We start from the raw sequence: 21,769 nt of genomic DNA on the forward strand, positions 1-21,769 counted from the left end.
TTGTTTAACCGCTTACTTACTTACTTAGCTGGCCCATTACAGAACATTTGTCCTATAGGCCGAACTAAGAAAAGATCTCCAATTCTCTCTATTTGTTGCTTCGCTTTCTGGAATACCGCGCCTTTTCATCTCATCATCCACTTGTTTGCGCCATCTATTCCTTGGCCTGCCAATTCTGCGTGCTCCGCCAAGCGGTCCGTGTTTATACACCTTTTTAGCGGGGTCATCATCGCTCATTCTTATGATATGGTCTAGCCAACGCAAACGCTGCATCTCGATACGTTTAACAATATTGATGTCGTTGTACAGCAGATACAGCTCGTGGTTCATGCGACGTCGATATTCACCGTTAACGCAGATTGGTCCGTAGATCTTTCGAAGAATTTTTCTCTCAAACACACCAAGCACTGCCATGTCTGCTTGCGCAAGTACCCAGGCTTCGGAGCCATACATCAGCACGGGTAGTATCAGTGTTTTGTAGAGCGTTATTTTTGTTTGACGAGATTTGTTTTTGTTTTTAAACTGCTTACTTAAACCAAAGTAGCATCTGTTGGCCAATACAATTCTTCTTTTTATTTCACAACTGATGTCGTTTGTTGTGTTTACGGAGGTGCCGAGGTAGACGAAGTCTTTTACTACCTCAATATTATAGGAACCAACTTCCACAGTCGGTCCGAGCTCAATGGACGCATTGCGCGTCGACACCATCAACTTGGTCTTCTCACCGTTTACCGCCATACCCACTTTAGCAGATTCTCCTTCGACCTTCTTAAAGGTATCAGTTACTTCTTTTACTGATCGGCCCATGATGTCTATATCATCAGCATAAGTAAGTAACATGTGACTATTGGTGTAGATTGCGCCACTTCTTTTGACGTTTGCCTCTCGTATAACCTTTTCCAGCAGGATGTTAAAGAGATCACATGAAAGGCTGTCTCCTTGTCTGAAACCTCTTTTGGTACCAAACTCTTCGGAGAGGTTCTTTCCTATTTTAACTGAGGACCTCGTGTCAGTTAAAGTCATTTTGCAAAGCCGGATTAGCTTTGCGAGGATACCAAATACAGACATGGCTTGGAATACCTTTGAACGCAGCGGGCTGTCGAAGGCTGCTTTATAATCGACAAAGAGGTGGTAGGTGTCGATCTGCATCTCTTGGGTCTTCTCCGCAGGGTAAATATCTGGTCAATGGTGGACTTGCCAGGTCTAAAGCCGCATTGGTATGGTCCAATTATCTCGTTGACCATAGGCTTTAGTCGTTCGCACAATATCCCTGACACGATCTTGTAGGCAATAGGGAGTAGACTTATGCCCCTATAGTTAGAGCATACAGTCTTATCTCCCTTCTTGTGGACGGGGCACAGGATACTCAGGTTCCAATCGTCGGGTACTCGTTCTTCCTGCCAGATGGTGCTAACTAGCTGATGAATACACCTTATCAGCGTGTCGCCTCCGGTTTTGAACAGCTCGGCTGGTAAGCCATCGGCTCCTGCAGCCTTATTATTCTTCAGCCGATTTATTGCTCTCATTACCTCATCTTGGCTGGGCGGTATACATTCAATACCATCTTCTGGGATTGGGACTGTGGTATCTTCGTCGTCTTCGCTGCTATTGGATACCAACAGTTTTGAAAAATGGTCTTTCCATATCCTGAGTACACTATCTGTATCAGTTACCAAATTACCTTGCTGGTCTCTACAGGAGGATGTGCCTGTACCAAAGCCATCAGTTTGATGCTTGACTCTTTGGTAAAATTTTCGGACTTCATTCCGGCTCCTGTACATCTCGATTTTTTCACACTCCCGCTTTTCCATCTCTCTCTTTTTCCTGCGGAAAAAGGAGTTTCTCCTCTCTCCTTTTCTCCCTGTATCTCTCTCGTGCGCTACGCGTTGCTACGGATTGTAAAGTAGCCCTATATGCCGCATTTTTCTCTTCGGTGGCAGCACGACACTCCTGATCATACCATGGATTCCTTGGTGGAGGCCTCTGGTATCCAAGTATGGATTTTGCGGCTGTTTGCATGGAGTGGGCAATGCTTTGCCATTGCGCTGATATGTTATCGGGATGAGGAGTGCTTTGATTAAGCAATTAGGCTAGTTGAGTGGGATATGCCGTGGCTATCTGTTGTGATTGCAGCTTACCGATGTCTAACTTTCGTGTTGTGTCTGTTCGTACTTTGTTTGCCACGTTTAAGCGGGTGCGTACCTTTGCTGCAACAAGGTAGTGGTCCGAATCAATGTTTGCGCCTCGGAACGATCGTACGCTCGATGAATGTCTTCCATCTATCACAACATGATCAATTTGGTTTCTTGTTTTCTGATCTGGAGACAGCCAGGTGCCCTTATGAATATCGAGATCATTAAATCTGGTACTGCTAACTACCATGTTTTTTGCAGCTGCAAAGTCTATCAGCCTCATACCATTGTCAGATGTTTCACTGTGGAGGCTTAATTTCCCGACTGTTGGGCCAAAGATATTCTCCTTTCCAATTTTAGCATTAAAATCGCCTAGAATGATTTTAATGTCATGGGCAGGGCAACTGTCATATGTTTCTTCTAAGCGCTCCTAAAATATATCTTTGGTCTGTTCGTCCTTTTCTTCAGTGGGAGCATGAGCGCAAATAAAGCTGATGTTGAAGAATTTAGCTTTTATTCGAATTGCAGCAAGTCTTTCATTCACTGGAGTGAAGCTGGATACCAGATGTTTTCCGACTAACTACAACCGCTACGCTATTGAAATTTTTACCAATTTCACACAAAAGTTTCAGTCCATTTAACCCGCTAAGTATTATCTGATCTTCACGTTGGTTTGTACGCTTCTTCTTCGGGTTATTACTTTGATCTATTTCATCCCCTGAACCTTTCACGATCATCACCAAAAACTAATCATTTCTATTCTGGCCCGAACCCAACCTCTTTAAAAAATTCGTTACAATCGGTTTACTATTTTTAATGGACGGACACACATCGCTAAATCGCTTTATCTCGTCGAGATATGAATTTTGGCATACCAAATAAGGGGTCTAGGACGAATATTTCGTGGTGTTACATAAACTTTTGGAGAGACAATATGTAGCATGGGATAAAAATGTTGTTTTCTACACAGAACCTATTATATATTAGGCAGTAGGCCCGTTATCTAGCAAACACTTTATTGCAATTCACATCAGAGGAAAGGTCAGTAGTTTTTATACCCTCAGCCTTTAGGCTAAGGAGGGTATATACACTTTGATACGATGAAAATGTGCCCCATCGAAATAATGGTTTTAGACCCCAAGTATGTTTGGACGAAATTTGGAGTCGATCTAGCCATGTCCGTTGTCTGTCGTTCTGTCTGTCCTGCTGGCTGGAGCGCACGATAACTCTCGAACGGATGAACCGATTCGGTTCAAATTTTGGCTTTAGTAATATTTTGCCCAAGCTTAGTTTAAGTTCGAAGATGAGCTACATCGGTCCACTCCTTCCGGTACCTACCCCACAAAAGTTCGAATATGTTCGGAAAGTTTGTGCGCACGATAACTCTTGAAGTTACCGATTTGGTCCATACTTTGTCTAGCGTAAACTTTCTACCAGAGTAATATGAGGTTCCAATATGGTCTCAAGAGGTCCACTCCTTCGGGTACCTACCACACAAAATTTCGGAAAAGTTCAGTTTAGGGCCATCTCTCGAATCGCTTTGATTTTTATTTTAGCAACTTGTATTCACTGCCCTCCATACGACGGTACAAGTTTCATCAGGGGCAAGTCCATACTTCCTGAGAAAATAGCATGAAAGTTGCAAAAAACCCCTATGACACCCTGTGAGGTGGTTTGAGCGCAAGATAACTCTCGAACGGATCTGCCGATTCGGTCCAAAATATGGCCTTAGTAATATTTTGTTCAAACATAGTGTAAGTTTGAAGATAAGCAATATCGGTCCACTCCTTCAGGTACCTCCCGCACTAAATTTCAAAAATGTTCGGAAAATTGTTCGTACGATAACTTTTGAAGGAAGTGGCCGAATTGGTCTATACTTTACACATCCTAATATATCTACCAGATATAGATCAATTTCAAATATGGACTATATTTGTCCACTTCATCCAGTACCTCCCAAACAAAATTTCGGATAAGTTCGCACACTTCTTGAGCAAACGGCCCGAAGGGTGTAAAAACCCCCATGGCACCATATGTAGTGGCCGGAGATCCACTTCCATAATGGTCAATGTCGATCCATTCCTTTAAGTATTTTCTCCGCAAAACTTTTGCTCTTTAATACTAATCAACATATCTGTCGTTTCATACGCCCAAAATATTCAATACTCTCTAAATACATACGTATTTTAGGAAAAAATTGTTTCAATATACACAGGCTGAGGGTATATCTCTGTCGGCCAAGCCGACTGATACTTTTTTACTTGTTTTCCATATGTAGGATACTTTGCGAAATATATATATCAAGCTTTTTGTAGAAAATTAACTTATGTTGAAACTGAGGTATGGGGTATTGTAACTCGCGATCAGTTTTACTATACCATAACTTTTGACCGCATTTCGGTAAAATAAACTGTTTTAGCCCGATTCACCGAGGGGTTTCTTAAAATAATATTTTGAGCGGAAGCTGTGGTCGTACTAATGTAAAAAAATCGGAAAAAATCGTTGAAAAAAAACGAGTTTCATTATGTTATTTTCCAATTTCGAATTAGTGGTTTTATAACACAATGTAGAGCTTAAAGCTCAAAGGAGAAGTTAAAGAGTACACTTCAGAGTTGAAGTTTCTAAAGTATGATTTTTTAATATATCCACTGTATCAACCTCAAACGGATGCTGACATTTTGAAACCAGAAAAATGGGGTTTTTTGAATTTTTGTTCTAATCGGGACGCGCAGCTGGATTTCACTAAAAGCTTATTATTTGATTATAGTACTCACGATCACAGTAATCTGCGCCCAAACACGAAATTTTTGTGCGTAAATTTTTCTCAAAAACCTATTTTTTTGGTGTAAAATTTACAAACGTCAATCGATTTCCGTGGAAACCCGCGTAAATTTAGTTTTTTTGCGTTCTGAATCTAACAAGCCACGACGCGTAAAAATCCACCCACTAGATCGGCGGATATGATACCCCTCAAATTTTGAAAATTTGCAAAAAATTATTTTGAAAATATCGCATATTAAAACGCGGTTTGGATGTGTCAGTTCTACTCAAATAAATAGATCGATACGCGTGTTTAAACTGCGCGAAAACAGATATTTAAAAACTCTCGTAAATCCAGAGATATAATAATTTTTTTCTAAAAATTGAGTGCGATGCTACATCCACGGTTCTTGATGGATCGCATTGAAACGGCATAGAATGATGTATTTTTTAATGGTGATTATTGAAATCGGATGCGCATAAAATGTAAATGAACTTCGCGGAAATTATGACCATTTTACTGTGTTTTGCACCCTAATATGCAGCAGATGCTACATCGTGGTCGCCAAATAGAATTTGACAAACTGTACATCAAATAAGAGGGATTGATTCGCTGTGTTGGAAAATCGGATGCGCATCATGTCATTTTCACAATTGCGCGGTTTATATGCATCTCAAATGTTGTAATATTCAATATAACATTATTTTAACGTTATGCGATCATTGGAATTCCTTGTGATTTGATATAAGGTTCTAATAATATTATCCAATAGGAAAACTATAAGCGAAAAATTTGTTACAACGAAATATCATCATTATTGCGTGAAATTTTGACGAAAATGCCGAAGAACTCAAACATTTTTTCTCCAATTTTTCCTAGAAAACCATAAAAAAATAAAATTAGAATAATATGATTTTAATTTTTTCCTAATATTTTCTTCGTATTTTTGCAAATAACATGAATACTATAGCTCCAACCTTCACAACTTAGGTTTCATTTTACTCCTCAAAATGTCTGGATGCTGTTATAATTTTTTTATATATAATTTTTGTAAGTATGAGCGCTATTGTTTCAAAAATATGTTTGTAAATACGTGAAATTATTTAACAAATTTGATTTTTCGCGAATCCATTGAGACTTTGCGATTATTTTTTTGCATCATCGCAAAGGTTACGAATTCAGTTCACGATAATAGGATATAACAGCTAAAAAATATTAAGCCGCGATTTTTTTAGAATTTTTTCTAATTATCATAATTAAAACAGTCATATCTTTTGCGCGCAACGATCAAAATTAGTAACGAAAACAGATTTGGAATGCTGATTTTTTTCTTAATCTATGTGCCAAAAATCATTGATGTAGTATCAAAATTTTTTTTTGATTTTTTTGAAATGAAAAAGACAATTTTAGACATTTTTCCTGATATATGTCCTCAAGGAATTAAAATATCGACCAAAAATAAATTTTTATATTTTTCATACAAAAGTAATGGTCCATTTCACCCGCTAAAGAATATCAGATCATCATTCAAAATTGTAGGCATCTTATTCGACCTATACTCTTACCCGGTGCAAAATTTCGTAACTATTGATGTATAATTGCGACTTCTAGCGAGTTTATTATTACACTACAAACAAATAACAGAATATATTAAGCTGTAACTCTGTTATCTGATCATGCACACCAACATAATTAGCATCAATTGAAAGGTCAAGCGTTCCACTTTCAAGTATATCTCACTCAAATTGCAAGCTTCTCCTTTCTGATATACCTTACCTTATTTAAAATTACGCGTTGATCGGACTATTATTGAGACCAACCATTTCACCCGCTAAATATTTCACGATCATCACCAATAAGAATAGGGATCTCTTCTGATCTGAACCCGACCTCCATACAAAATCGTGACGATCGGTCCATAATTGCGGCCTGGAGCGTGTTTACAATTTATAATGGACAGACGGGAGGACGGACACGCATCTCAAAATCGCTTTATCGAGTCGAGATATGGAGATTGGTATACCACATTGGGGGTCTCCGACCAATATTTCGCGGTGTTACATGAATTTTTACCAAAACAAACTTATAATACCCTTTTCCACATTGTGGTATAGGGTATAATAATATACAAAATTAGAAAAAACAAGTAAGAAAGTATCAGTCAGCTGTGGATATAGAATATATCAGGATCTACCCCGAATATTCCAAAATTTTATAAATAGATGCCCAATCTGTTCTATTCAGTGCCGCACAATAAATATATGAAGTGTAAAATGTATCACATTATGTATAGAGTAATTTCGATGCCAATTAGAATTAAATTTTAAAACTTTTTATTTATTTCTTGTAAATTTTTATACCCTCAGCCTTTAGGCTAAGGAGGGTATATACACTTTGATACGATGAAAATGTGCCTCACCGAAATAATGGTTTTATACCCCAAGTATGTTTGGACGAAATGTGTTTCAGACAATTTGTAGTCGATCTAGCCATGTCCGTCCGCCTGTCTGTCTGTCTGTCCTGCTGGCTGGAGCGCACGATAACTCTCGAACGGATGACCCGATTCGGTTAAAATTTTGGGTTTCGTAATATTTTGTCCAAACTTAGTTTAAGTTCGAAGATGGGTTATATCGGTCCACTCCTTCCGGTACCTCCCCCACATAAGTTCGAAAATGTTCGGAAAAATTGTGCTAACGATAACTCTTAAAGTAAGTAACCGATCTGCTCCATACTTTACACATCGTGAACTTTCTACCAGACATAGATGAGGTTCCAATATGGTCTCAATAGATCCACTCCTTCGGGTACCTCCCACACAAAATTTCGGAAAAGTTCAGTTTAGGGCCATCTCTCGAATCGCTTTAATTTTTGTTTCAGCAACTTGTATTCACTGCCCTCCATACGACGGTACAAGTTTCATCAGGGGCAAGTCCATACTTCCTGAGAAAATAGCATGAAAATTGCAAAAAACCCCTATGACACCGTGTGAGGTGGTTGGAGCGCAAGATAACTCTCGAACGGATCTGCCGATTCGGTCTAAAATATGGCCCTAGTAATTTTTTTTCAAAACATAGTTTAAGTTTAAAGATAAGCCATATCGGTCACATTTAGTTCCCATAAAATTATGTTGTTACTAGCAAAGTACCCGTTACTTCGTATGCGGAAAGGATATACAAAGCAAATAAACAATATATAATATAAGAACGGTGAACATGGAAAACTTTTTGTAGTAATACCTATTTTAATTGATATTTTTGATATTTATTTTCATATATATATATATATATATATATATATATATATATATATTTATTTTCATGTAAGTACTATTCGTACCACATAAGTCCGATTTTCCTCACGCCTACACATCAAGAGCCAGCCATAATTGTTGAGATATTTTAATTGGGGTGCTCAGCGCCAAGACGGCTTAATCCACCTACCGCGATCTTCATTTCCAGCTCTATCTGTTCCCACAAAACCATTTATTGTACTATTTAGTACTTAACATATAAATACGAACCTCCTCCTAATGTTCCAAAATTCCCTTTACACAATAACAAATAGTACCAAATCCTGTACCAGTACAATTCGTATATGTATGGTACATATTTCCTAAATCGGACTTTATTACCAAATAACAACAGTAATCTTAATTCTAAATCTTACGAATCCAGGTCTATTCGTTAGTCCAATTCAAAATTGTACTATGCATTGGACCATCTTCGTTCCCCTAGGACTACCAAATCCTAATTGTACCAAATGTAGTACTTTTTGTAAATATAGGTACGAATGTCCACAACAGTACTCCCTATTCCAAATATCGGGATTCCAGCTATATCCGTTCACCCAAATCCAAATTGTACCAAATTTGGTACCATTTAGTACTATTCGTACCCATGAGTACACATTTTCAAAACTACCTCAATCCTACACGCCAACAATTCCAAATTTTAGGATTACAGCTGCATCCGATCACCGTAATCCAAATTGTACCAAATTTGGTACCATTTAGTACTTTTCGTATCCAAAGTACAAATTTCCAAACCTACCTCTATCAACACTCCAACAGTAATCGTAATTCCGAATTTCAGGATTCCAAATATATCCGATCACACAAATTAAAATTGTACCAAATTTGGTACAATTTAGTACTTTTGGTACCCATAACTAAAAATGTCAAAAACTTCATCAATCCTACACACCAACGGTAATCCTTATTCCGAATCTAGGGATTCCAGCTATATCCGTCCATCCAAATCCAAATTGTACCAGATTTGGTATCATTTCGTACTTTTCGTACCCATAAATAAAAATTTTCAAAACTACCTCAGTGCTATGTTCAAACAATAAGCTTAACTCCGAATTTCAGGATTCCAGATACATCCGATAACTCAAATCCAAAGTTGGTACCATTTAGTACTATTCGTATCTAAAGTACGAATTTCCAAACCTACCTCTATCAACACTCCAACAGCACTTTTAATTCCGAATTCAATTCCGAATGTCTCCTATCACTGAAATTCAAATTTAAATTTAGTACCATTTAGTACTTTTCCTACCCATAACTAAAAATTTCCAAAACTTTATCAATCCTACACTCCGACAGTACTCCTTATTCCAAATATCGGGATTCCAGCTATATCCGTTCACCCAAATCCAAATTTAGTACTATTCGTACCCATGAGTACGAATTTCCATAACTACCTCAACCCTACACGCCAACAGTAATCTTAATTCCAAATTTCAGGATTGCAGCTGCATCCGATCACCGTAATCCAAATTGTACCAAATTTAGTACCATTTAGTACTTTTTGTTCCCATAGGTCCGCATTTCCGAACCTATCTCTATCCAACCTCCAATATTAATCATAATTTTAAATTTCACTATTCCTGCTCTTTCCGATCACTCAAATCCAAATTGTACAAGATTTGGTACCATTTAGTACTTTTCGTACCCATAACCAAAAATTTCCAAAACTACCTCAATCCTACACTCCAACAGTAATCTTAATTCCAAATTTCAGAATTCCTGCTATATCCATTTACCCAAATCCCTATTGTACCAAATTTAGTACCACTTAGTACTTTTTGTACCCACAAGTACGAATTTTGAACTTTTCGTTGCCATAACTACGAATTTCCAAAAGTATCCCAATCCCACACTCCAATAGTAATCTTAATTCCAAATTTGACTATTCCAGCTCTATCCGATCACTTAAATTCATATTGTACCAAATTTGGTACCATTTAGTACTTTTCGTACCCAAAAGTACTAATTTCCAAAATATCTCTATCCTCCACTCCGGCAGTAATCATAATTCTAAATTTCAGGATTCCTTTTTTGGTACTATTTAGTACCTTTCGTACCCATATATACGAATTTCGAAAACTACCTCCATATCTCAAACCTACACTCCAACAGTAATAGTAATTCCAAATTTCAGAATTCCAACTTTATCGGTTCGCCCAAATTCAAATTTTACCAAATTTAGTACCATTTAGTACTATTCGTACACATGAGTACACATTTTCAAAACTATCTCCTTATATCAACTCATCTTCTTCTTCACGACGGTACAATTTTTTCTTGCGCAAGTCCATACTTCTTGAGATATTAGCCTAAAATCTCCATGAAACCATGACGTCACCAACCAAAATGGCAAATCCGCAAGATAATTTCCGAAGGGTACAGACTTTGCACATCATATTATTTCATCAAGTCTTGTATCACGTTAGAATTTGGACTATATCGTACCACTCTTTTTTTCCAAACTGTTTATTTGTGCTCAGTGGCTGAGGGTATATCTCCGTCAGCACAGCTGACTGATACTTTCTTCTTGTACAGACAAATTTTTAACTTTTGTGGGGGAGGTTCCCGCAGGAGTGGACCGATAAGGCCCATCTTCGAACATAAACTAAGTTTGGACAAAATATTACGATACCCAAAATTTGTTCGAATCGGTTGATTCGTTCGAGAGACGGACAGACAGACGAACGGTTGCGTGTGCGTTCAAAAATACAAAAACAAAATACATGTATTTCAAATTGAAAACAACAACAAATACATGTATTTTGTTTTTTTTGAACGCACACGCAAAGCTATAGGTTTCGCCCTTATTTAAAAACAATTAAAAAAAGTATCAGTCGGCTTTGCCGACAGATATATACCCTCAGCCCATGTGAATTGGAACTATCATCTACGGACAGATCGAATGTATTTAGCGTCTTTTCAGAATTTTGTGGCACTTTTTGGACATTTGAACTTGCCGACAAAACTGTGGATTAGGATTAAAGTTAAAAAGTTTTGCGGAGGAGGGAATGGACCGACATAGTGCATTACGGAAGTGGATCTTATTTTGAGAGTCATATCTGTTCGATAGATATCGCGCCCACAAGTCATTTCAGTGGGTTATCGTACACCTGTTGGACCAGTATGCCAGGAAGCATGGACTTGTGCATGGAAAATATAATATGGCTGTACATCATCGGTATAAATTTTCAAAGGATCTCCGAACAGACCCTAAACTGCACTTGGAAACAAATGTTGAACTTTTGTGGGGGAGGTATCCTAAGGAGAGCACCGATATGGACCATTTTAGAATTTAAACTAAGTTTGGACAAAATATGACGAATGCCAAATTTTGGACCAAATCGGTCTATCAGTTCGAGAGTTATTGTGCTCTCCAACTGCTACATATGGTGCCATAGGGGTTTTTACAACTTTCGGGCTGTTTTCCCAAGAAGTATGGACTTGCCACTGAAAAAAACTTTTACCGTTGTAATTGAGACAACGATTGCAAGTTGCTTTAACAGAAATCAATGTTAATCAATAACAGGTCTTAAAGTAAACTTATCCGAAATTTTGTGTGTGAGGTACCCGAAGGAATGGGCAAATATAGTCAATATTCAAACCTGATCTATATCTGGTAGATATATTAGGATGCCTAAAGTATAGACCAAATCGGTCCTTCCCTACAAGTGTTACGTGCGCACAATTTTTCCGAACATTTTTTTAACTTTTGTGCGGGAGGTACCTGAAGGAGTGAACCGATATGGCTTATCTTCCAACATAAACTAAGTTTAGACAAAACATTATGAATACCAAATTTTGGTTCATATCGGTAGATCCATTCGAGAGTTATCTTGCGCTCCAACCCCTACACACGGTGTCATAGGATTTTTTTGAACCTTTCAGGCTATTTTCTCAGGAAGTATGGTTTTTCCCCTGATGAAACTTGTACCGTCGAATGTGGGGCCCTGAATAAAAGTTGTTACAACAAAAATCAAAACGATTCGAGAGCAGGTCCTAAACTAAAGTTTTCCGAAATTTTGTGTGGGAGGTACCCGAAGGCGTGGACCGATTGAGTCCATATTGGGACCTCATCTAAGTTTGGTAGAAATTTCACGATGTGTAAAGTATGGACCAAATCGGTAACTCCCTTCAAAAGTTATCGTGGGCACACATTTTCCGAACATTTTCGAACTTTTGTGGGGAAGGTACCGGAAGGAGTGGACCGATATAACCCATCTTCGAACTTAAACTAAGTTTGGACAAAATATTGCGAAAGCAGACGTGACCAAAAAGAGTATAGCCCAAAATGTGAATGTATTCAAACTATTGGCAACTTATGACTGTGTGTTAGTGTGTTTTTATGCACGCACGCTACAAAACAAAAAACAAATCAAAACATTATCTCTTTTTCGTGCGCTCTTTCTATGCAGTCGGGTCGTATGTGTGTAAATTGCCGAAAAACTTCGGCACCGCTGTGTCAAAGAAGAACACATTTGGTCTAAAACCATTATTTCCACGAGGCACATCTTGCCTGTATGAAAGTGTATATACCCTCGTTAGCATAAATACTGAGGGTATAAAAATACACAAAAAATACAATTTACTTCACCGTAAAATTTGTACGTGTGACTACTTACTTTCTGACACCAAAAAAAAAAAAAAAAAACTGAAAAGCCGCGTATTTTTTATTCATTTCAATAGATATTAGGTTAGGGGTTTTTAATCCGATAATATCGTTAGACAAAACTTTATATAGATATTGAATTTTAAAAAAAGAATCGATAGTGCCATCGATTTTTTGCCAGATCTAGTATGTACCCCGCTTGAGTAAAAATTTAAAAATCGATTTTTCAGATCTAAGTACAAACTAAAAGATTGAATCATCGATATTTGAGTTTTAACTAAAAATCAAAAAATTGAAAAGTCGAATTTTGTTTTGTAATACGTATCCCAACTAGAGACCAGATGTTTTAATGCACCTAACCTACAACTGAATTTAAATGTCAGTCTTAAAACATTGAGTTCAAGATCGCGAACTCAAACCACACAGAATAAAAAAGGCGAGGTGAAATATCGGAAACTTTTCAACTTTTGTTAACATACTCTTAAGGTCATCATTCCAGAATCAATTGTAACCTTGGTTCAAATCGTATGTAACACATTTACATTTTCAATATAAGCAAATTAATATCATTCGAAACGAAGTTCTTTGACTCATTCCTATTTTAAAAATAATAGTTCATTAAGTGGAAATTCTGTTTTACTACCGCCAGAAACACAAACACAAATTTCAATTACATTTGTGTTTACATACCCACCTTTTGTAAATTTGACATTTGTTTGTCAAAAATAATTATATCTTAATTATAAACTAACAATAGACCATTTGTAAATAATAACAAACAGAAAAACGAAAAAAAAAAATCATCGCATCTCACAGTTTGTGATTTTTCAATGCTTTATTTAAAAACAAGTATTAAATTTATTTAAAGCACTAATTATCGAATTAAAAAAAGTTTGTAATTATCTTAAAATTTCACTAAAAAAACATTACGATTTAACTAAATCAAATCATTATCGGTAACGGTTTGCAAAACGTAACGAAAAAAGATGTGTAGTCATGTATTTTTCTTCTGTGTGCGTGTGTGTGTTGTTGGGTGTTTTTCATGAGCAGGATGGGGAAGAGTATTATGTTTGCAGTTAAGTTTCTCTTTTTTTAAAAACTATGAACTTTTGCTCGATGCTGTGCTGCGCTTGGGCACTTTTCCTGCGGTTCCATTCTTCTTAACAGCTGAACTATTCTCTGTTGCAGGGTCAGCATTGATTAGACCAGGACGTCTGGGAGGCATACGTTCATTAACAGCGTCCAAACCCTTGGCTTCGGCAAATGAATGAATTTCTGGTGTGGCACCCAGACCTTGTAAAGCTAAAACAAAAATATAATAAAAAAAAAACAACAAAGTTAATGTCATAAACATTTTTATTGGCAAATTGTTAATTGTAAAATTTAAATCATAAACATGCAATTTTCAAGTATTTCACGTGATTATACAACACGTGTGGCGACACTTGGCCGTTATTAATATTTTTACAATTCATGCATGTTGTTTATATTCGTTAATTGCCCCATTCTAATTGTTATTGTATTTGTCAAAACAACTTGAAAAAGATTATTAAGATAATTTCCTGTCTATATCAATATTAGTGTGACTTTATTTATCAAATGACATTTAAGTTTCGTGCAAAATTCTAGAATTCTAAAATACTTACCGCTTCTCAATGAGTCTTTGCCACCAGATAAGGCACCCATGGGTAAGGCACCGGTCGGTGTAAGACCTTTCAATGCCAAGACAGATTCGGATTCCTCTCTGAAAAAGGGGGAAATCAAAAATAGTATGCAATAACTTATAAGTTGATGGTATGTTTGAATGTAATAAATGCAAAAGAGAATATTGAAATATTTAATACCGGATCAAAATAACAGGTAAATAGAAAAACGTGGGTACGCGTTGATTATTGTGTATAATGAAACACCCAAAACAGAATATATGTAACATTTTCTGCAATGAGATTTGCTATCAACTTGAAACTAAAGAAAACAAGTAAAAAAGTATCAGTCGACTTTGCCGACAGAGATATACCCTCAGCCTGTGTGAATTGAAACTAACTATGGGCAGATCCACTACCGGCTACACAATCAACATCACTTTCCCCAATAATTATATATTTAAGAGGTTTCCGATTTTGTGGCCCGTTTTAGACGTACGACTTGCCGACAAAAGTATATTTTTGGATTAACCCAGCAAAAATAGTCCTCCCAAAATCATGGGTTTTGTAAGGGATTTTTGGCAGCCGTAACTACTCGCAAACCCCCTTTCTTCCCCATTATTTTTACAAGGGCATGTCGCACTCAGTTTGTAGTTATTTTATGACCACTAGAATAACTAGTTATTCTGTGGCCACTAGAAGTTGAAAAGTAAGTTGAAAAAATTCTATTTTTAGAACAGTTAATGTAGAGATTTTTTTTAATTTCATCACACTTCTTACTTTTATTTCACATTATTTTATTTCGCTCGCTGTGCGAGTTGAACACACGAACCCTCTGATTTCTAGCCAAAGACACTACATACTATGCCACGCACACGAACATTAAGGGTTGCTTAAGAACTTAAATGTGCAGTGCACATGTGCACCACGAACTGTTATTTTTTAATTAAAAAAACTCGCGTGCCGACAGTGAGCGTTGAACACACAACCAAAGGATTTATAGTCGGACACACACTCACTGTGCCACCGTCCTCATTACTTAGTGAGGAGCAAGTAAGCAGGTTTGCCTTGTAATTTTTTTAAGAAGTATCCCATCAAATCAGTAACTTTAAAACACAAAGTTATGAATGAAAAGCTCAAATAAAAGTTGACAACACGTTGCTATCGCTAGAACTTTACGACTACTTTTAATTCCCTAACTTACCGAATAGTATCGTTAATTACCGAAACAATAAACATTTTTAGTTTATCGATTTTTGTCGGTAACTCCAAAAATGAGTTAGAGAATCGCACTACTGAAGGAATGCATAGACATGGTCCATTTTGGAAGTAGATCTTATTTTGGAAGTTATTTTTCCTGTCATTTTAGCTGGACCACTACGTCAGGAAGCATAGACTTGCCAATGAAAAACATAATATATTTGTGGTCCTGGAGTAGCATCGAAATAAATTGCCCGAGGATATTCGAACAGACCGTAAAGTTTACTTGGACTTTTGTGGGGGAGGTGTCCTAAGCAGAAGACCGATATGGACAATTTTGAAAGTTAAACTACAATTGGACAAAATATTGGGACATTCATAGTTTGTACCAAATCGGTTGCTCCGTTCAACAGGTATAGCGCGTACCATTTTAGCCAAATGTTAGGATCTTTTGTGGGTGAGTACACGAAGGAGTGGACAGAAATGGCTCAACATCGAACTTATACTAATTTTGCTTTACAACTTTTGGGCCATTTTCTCAGGAAGTATGGTCTTGCCCCTAAAAAACTTGTACTGTCGTAATGGGGACAGCGAATACAAGCGGATTTCAGAGCAGCTCCTACACTGCACTTTTCCGAAATTTTGTGTGGGAGGTAGCCGAAGGAGTGGACTGATATAGTCCATATTCGAACTTTATCTAAGATTAACAGAAATATTACGTTGTGCAAAGTTAAAAGTTGTTAACTTATGCGGCGGAGGTATCGGAAGGTGTAGACCGATATTGCGCATCTTCAAACTTAAAATTAGTTTGGACAAAATATCACTAAGGCCAAATGTTGGACCGAATGGGCTAATCCTGTCCAGAGTTATCGTGCGCTCCAGCCACGACACATAGGTCGTTTGCAGTTTTCGAGCTTTTTTTCTGAAGACGTGTGGACTTGCCCCTGAAAAAGCTTGCATCGCCGTAATGGGGGCAGCGAATACTAGAAGCTGCAAAAAATCAAAGCGAATCGAGAGCAGATCTCAAACTGAACTTATGCCAAATTTTGTATGGGAGGTACCCGAAGGAGCGGACCGATTGGGACCATATTGGAACCTTGTCTATGTCTGGTAGAAATGTCACGATGTGCAAAGTATGAACCAATTCCGTTAAAAGTTGTAAAACACTTATATATGGCAATGGTTTTGCGAAATTATGTATGAAAATCAGGTGTTTTCAAAAATTACACTCCTGGGCAAATGGCACGTAGAAATTTTCAAACGCTTAGATACGTTGAAATTAGAAGCATTACATGAGTAATCGAAATCCCAATGGGAACGACCACAACGAAAACTCTCCGAATTTTTGTCAAAAGGTATGGTTTGTTGCGCTGATTGCGAAAATGTATGGCGGACCCGGTTCGCCGGTTATTGGACCCGAAAGGATAGATTTAATACCGGATTAGACCCGGTTCTACCGAACCGATTACGCTGTCGCTTGAAAGCTTATGGAAATACCCAACACATGGCATTGTTATTTTAACTGGTCCGCTTCATGATGTTACTTCTTCACATGTGTAATTTGACACTTATATCACGATATCTGAAAAATTGTGAATCCTATTGAAAAGTCTTGAAGGGAATTCTTAAGCCTACAACTTTTACTTTGGTCAATTTCTGATATGTATTACCGTTTTTGAGAAAAATAAAAAAACTGAAAAAGGCCTCCAAAATATGACCTTTGACCCTGAATAACTTCGTTTGCACACATTGGATCGATGGGAACTTTACGGTGCTCTTGAAGCAACTTAAAATGGAAGGTGCTTACACCTGGGAAGTTTTTGCGGATTCTGAAACTACAATGTTCATAGATGAGATAAACCAAAAAAAAATCGCCAGAGTGCTTCCTAAATAAATAACGACTCAATTTGACATTTTTAGGGTTTTCTAGGTTTTCACGATTTTGCTTGGAAACCGCAAGTCCTATCGAAATGGACTAAAGAAAATATTGTAGCAATGAAAATGTAATGTACAAGATTGATCTGCAGAACATTTTCATAGGTTTTACCGTTTTTGAGATATAGAAGTTCAGATCAATCATTCAAATTTTTTCTCAGGTCTTCAGGACGTTGCTTGAAAACCGCAAGGGAATGAAACTAAAGAAAATGTTGTAGCTGTGAAAATTCTTTACAAGATTGGCTTTTGTTTCTTTTTCCTAGGTTGTACTATTTTTGAGATATATAACCTTAAGTTGGGAAATTGCAGTCATGACATTGAGAATATCTAATATTACGTTTATATATAACCGGATTTAGAAAAAAACCCACTGGGTTTTAAATGTCAATTCCATTACATATACGTCAAACAAATCCTCATAAAGAAGGTTAACCCTGCAAAAGGCTACAATATAAACATGGCCATAGGAAGAAGCGCTATTGCTTTTGGTGAAAATCGGTTTGCTGCACCAAACACGCTATATATGTCCGATGTCGATGAAATTGGGAATGTGTGACTGAATTCGGTCAAGAAATATATCTGCCAAATTATATCAAAATCAGTTCAGATTTGGATATAGCTCCCATACATATTTTCGGCCGATTTCACGTATTTGCTGCACAAAGTACGCTATATATGTCGGATTTCGATGAAATTTGGAATGTGTGACTACATTTGGTCTAGAAATAAATGTGTAAACTTGACCAAAAATCTTGAAAATTTAAAATGATGTGTAGCGTTACGTAAAGCTATTTTAAGGTTTTGTTGTTGATTTTATATGAATTATCGACACAAAGTATATAAATTTAATAGAGAAAAAGTTCACAATGTCCCCATATAAAAAGTTCTGCCCGGTTTTCGGTATTTTGAAATTTTTAACCAAAACCTCTCGGTTTGCAAAATCCCAATGCAATCCCTAAATAATACCATTCGCGAATATGTCAAAGGGGATTAATGTCATGGACGTTATAACAAGTTCGATCCGAATATACATTTTTTTCTTTAAAGTTCGTATCCAGTTATCACACTTTAAATTCAATCTCAGTTTTTAATTGAACAAATTTTTGACATTTAACCTTTATTACCATCTTATAAACCTTTTAATGGTATACAGCAATCTGACATGGTATTTTATTATCTCAGCATCTCGCTATATAATACTTTTGTAATATTTATCTGAATTGACTCTTTGAATTAGATACAGTCTGTCGCAAAAGTTAGTATACACAGTTGAAACCAAAATGTATTAGGGATAAATATCGCTATAACTTATTGAAAACAACAAACAATTAGTTTTATTTGATAGACAAGAAGGTTGTCTTCCGTAATAACAATTAAAAGTGCGGAATATTTGCATACATTAGCAAATGTACGGTTTGAATCCCAAAAATACCAAAATTTATGTCGCAAAAGTTAGTATACAACGGAGAATCCTCCTGGAACTGTGTAAAAAATTCTTGATATTTTTGAACAAAATGAAACTAAATCTGTACTTAAGATCATAAAGAGTATATTAATTGGTTTTAGTGGCAGTTATAGTACTTACAGTGACAAGTCCAACATACTCTGAATCGTAAAATCCACAAAAATTGGTCATCTACAAATACAACAACTGTAGCGACAAAATTCCGGGTGTTATGTCCTGTTTAAGAATTATAAAGCCATGAAATGCTCAGAAAAGCTCTAAAGTTTCAATATGGGTTGATCTTGATCGAGTTTCGACTTGTCCTTTTTGAAAAAACGGGAATTTCTTGAAGGAAACCCATACTTTTGAGGCCGTTGTCCTTTTGAAACATGTAATGATCCTTAATCCTTTCACATAAGGACTTTCCTTTTCAGTTAATTTTCTCAAAAATTATGTCCCTTTTCACATCCCCACCAAAAATAAATAATAGGAGAACCTCAAGTTCTGGTGTAAGCCCTACAGTGATACTCCACCACCACAGAAGGATATGATAGCTAATTTAAAATTTTAATACAGAGTTTTCTCTACTGTTATAACGCATGGATTGTGCAAAAACGTTCTGAAAAGCTGTGTTCGCTTCACTTAGGACCAAAATACAACTAAATGGATCAGTTAAAAGTAGTTCATTAGACATTAGTAGTACATTCGACACTAGGGACACGAGAAGAATGTCCGATACTGCTAAAAGGCCGGTAGGACAGTGTAACTGTAGGGCTTACAACGGAACTTGAGGTTCTCCTACTATTTACTTTTGGTGAGAATATGAAAAGGAGCAACATTTGTGAGAAAATTAACTGAAAAGGAAAGTCCTTATGTGTAAGGATTAAGAATTATTACATGTTTTAAAAGGACAATAGCCTCAAAAGTATGGGTTTCCTTCAAGAAATTCCCGTTTTTTCAAAAAGGACAAGTCGAAACTCGATCCAGATCACCCCATATTGAAACTTTAGAGCTTTTTTGGGCATTTCATGGCTTTAGAAATCATAAACAGGACATAACACTCGGAATTTTGTCGCTACAGTTGTTGTATTTGTAGATGACCAATTTTTGTGGGTTTTACGATCCAGTGTATGTTGGACTTGCCACTGTAAGTACTATAACTGCCATTAAAACCAATTAATATACTTTTTATGATCTTAAGTACAGATTTAGTTTCATTTTGTTCAAAAATATCAAGAATTTTTTACACAGATCCACGAGGATTCTCCGTTGTATACTAACTTTTGCGACATAAATTTTGGTCTTTTTGGGATTCGAACCTTACATTTGCTAATGTATGCAAATATTGCACACTTTTAATTGTTATTACGGAAGACAACCTTCTTGTCTATCAAATAAAACTAATTGTTTGTTGTTTTCAATAAGTTATAGTGATATTTATCCCTAATACATTTTGTTTTCAACGGTGTATACTAACTTTTGCGACAGACTGTACCTCCAAAAAGATAGATAATTAAAAACCGCGAATGCAGATTGGACTTCTATCGAATATTTCCAATCCAGTTATTGTGTCGATAACATAAGAAGATAAGACTATTTTATGTTATCGAAACACCAAAACATTCATATTTTATTTAGAGTCCGTCCAAGCCAACTAATAAATTCCGAAATTTACATTAGGAAAATAGGAAAGCGTTTATGATCGGAATCGAGAGATGCAGACTACGAATCCTACTTGCAATACTGTTTGAGACTCCGAAACTTATGTTTGGCTTTTCCCAACATAAAACACTCCAAAATTTTTCTTTAGGCCGCATTCTTTACTATTGGTATAATGTTACATAAGAAGCGTTATTAATTTCTTAATTGTACGATCTTAGGACTCGGTGACATTAAAAACTTTGCTGGGCACCGTTTTTACTATTTATTGGAAAAAATGCAAACCGTTTTATTCCCACCGCCATAGTATAGAGGGTATACTAAGTTAGTTTTTCCGTTTTTAACGTATTGAAATAATCATTTGCGACACTATAAGGTACAGTCGAAATCGCTTATAACGACGTCCAAGGGACCGACCAAAATCGGATAGTCGTTATAAACGATACTTATAAAAGGGGTGAAATTTTATTATGTATAGTGACTTTTGGGTATAAATACGTTGTTTTATTACTTTTTCATCTATGTACATACGTACGAATGACTTAAAAACAAAATAATAAAAAATAACTATATTAAAAAATAACTATAAAATTCAACTCACAGAATTCTTAGTTGATACGTGCTGACATGTTGCAAAATATTTTGATTTTGGTGTTTCTTTGGAAAAGCCGAAAAGTGAGTGTGATTCTCATTCATATGAGAATACTAGACACTTAAAGAGTTCGGTTTTTCCCTAAAAAGGCATCATTTCAAAAACTGAGAAGCCAATTGATAATTCCCTTCGCCGGGATGAAATCATGATATTGGTAGCGATCAGTAAAATTTTGCAACATTGTCAGTTCGTTTTGAAAAACATTACTCTCTGTAATAGAGGGTAATAAATGAAGTTGAGCCAATGGGGGAATACTCCACTCAAACAATCGAAAAGTATATTAAATATATTCTTCAGAAGATATATTACGTAAATATGAGACATGGTTATCTGATTATCTTTAAAATAATCTGTTATTTTAGTTTGTGCTTTTGAATTCCAACAAAAGTTTTTAATTTAACTCAGATCTGAGTTCTTCTGTGCAAAT

At 36.4% G+C, this 21,769-nt stretch overlaps 1 protein-coding gene across 29 annotated transcripts in view; it reads right to left on the minus strand.

The window, feature by feature from the left end:
- Nucleotides 1-13,619: 13,619 nt before the first annotated feature.
- Nucleotides 13,620-21,769, minus strand: part of CanA1 (Calcineurin A1) — an 81,064-nt gene continuing 72,914 nt past the window's right edge. For all 29 annotated transcript variants that reach the window (XM_073960239.1, XM_073960251.1, XM_073960244.1 and 26 more), the window contains 2 exons: nucleotides 14,456-14,553; nucleotides 13,620-14,111 (listed from right to left, as the gene is read on the minus strand). In XM_073960239.1, the coding sequence (XP_073816340.1) occupies nucleotides 13,909-14,111; nucleotides 14,456-14,553 (301 nt within the window). In that variant the 3' untranslated portion in view covers nucleotides 13,620-13,908. The remainder of the gene's footprint in view (nucleotides 14,112-14,455; nucleotides 14,554-21,769) is intronic.

This window comes from Musca autumnalis, unplaced genomic scaffold (genome assembly GCF_047663935.1).
Source record: "Musca autumnalis isolate F117 unplaced genomic scaffold, ASM4766393v1 scaffold_1, whole genome shotgun sequence".
In the NCBI taxonomy this organism is placed as follows: domain Eukaryota; kingdom Metazoa; phylum Arthropoda; class Insecta; order Diptera; family Muscidae; genus Musca; species Musca autumnalis.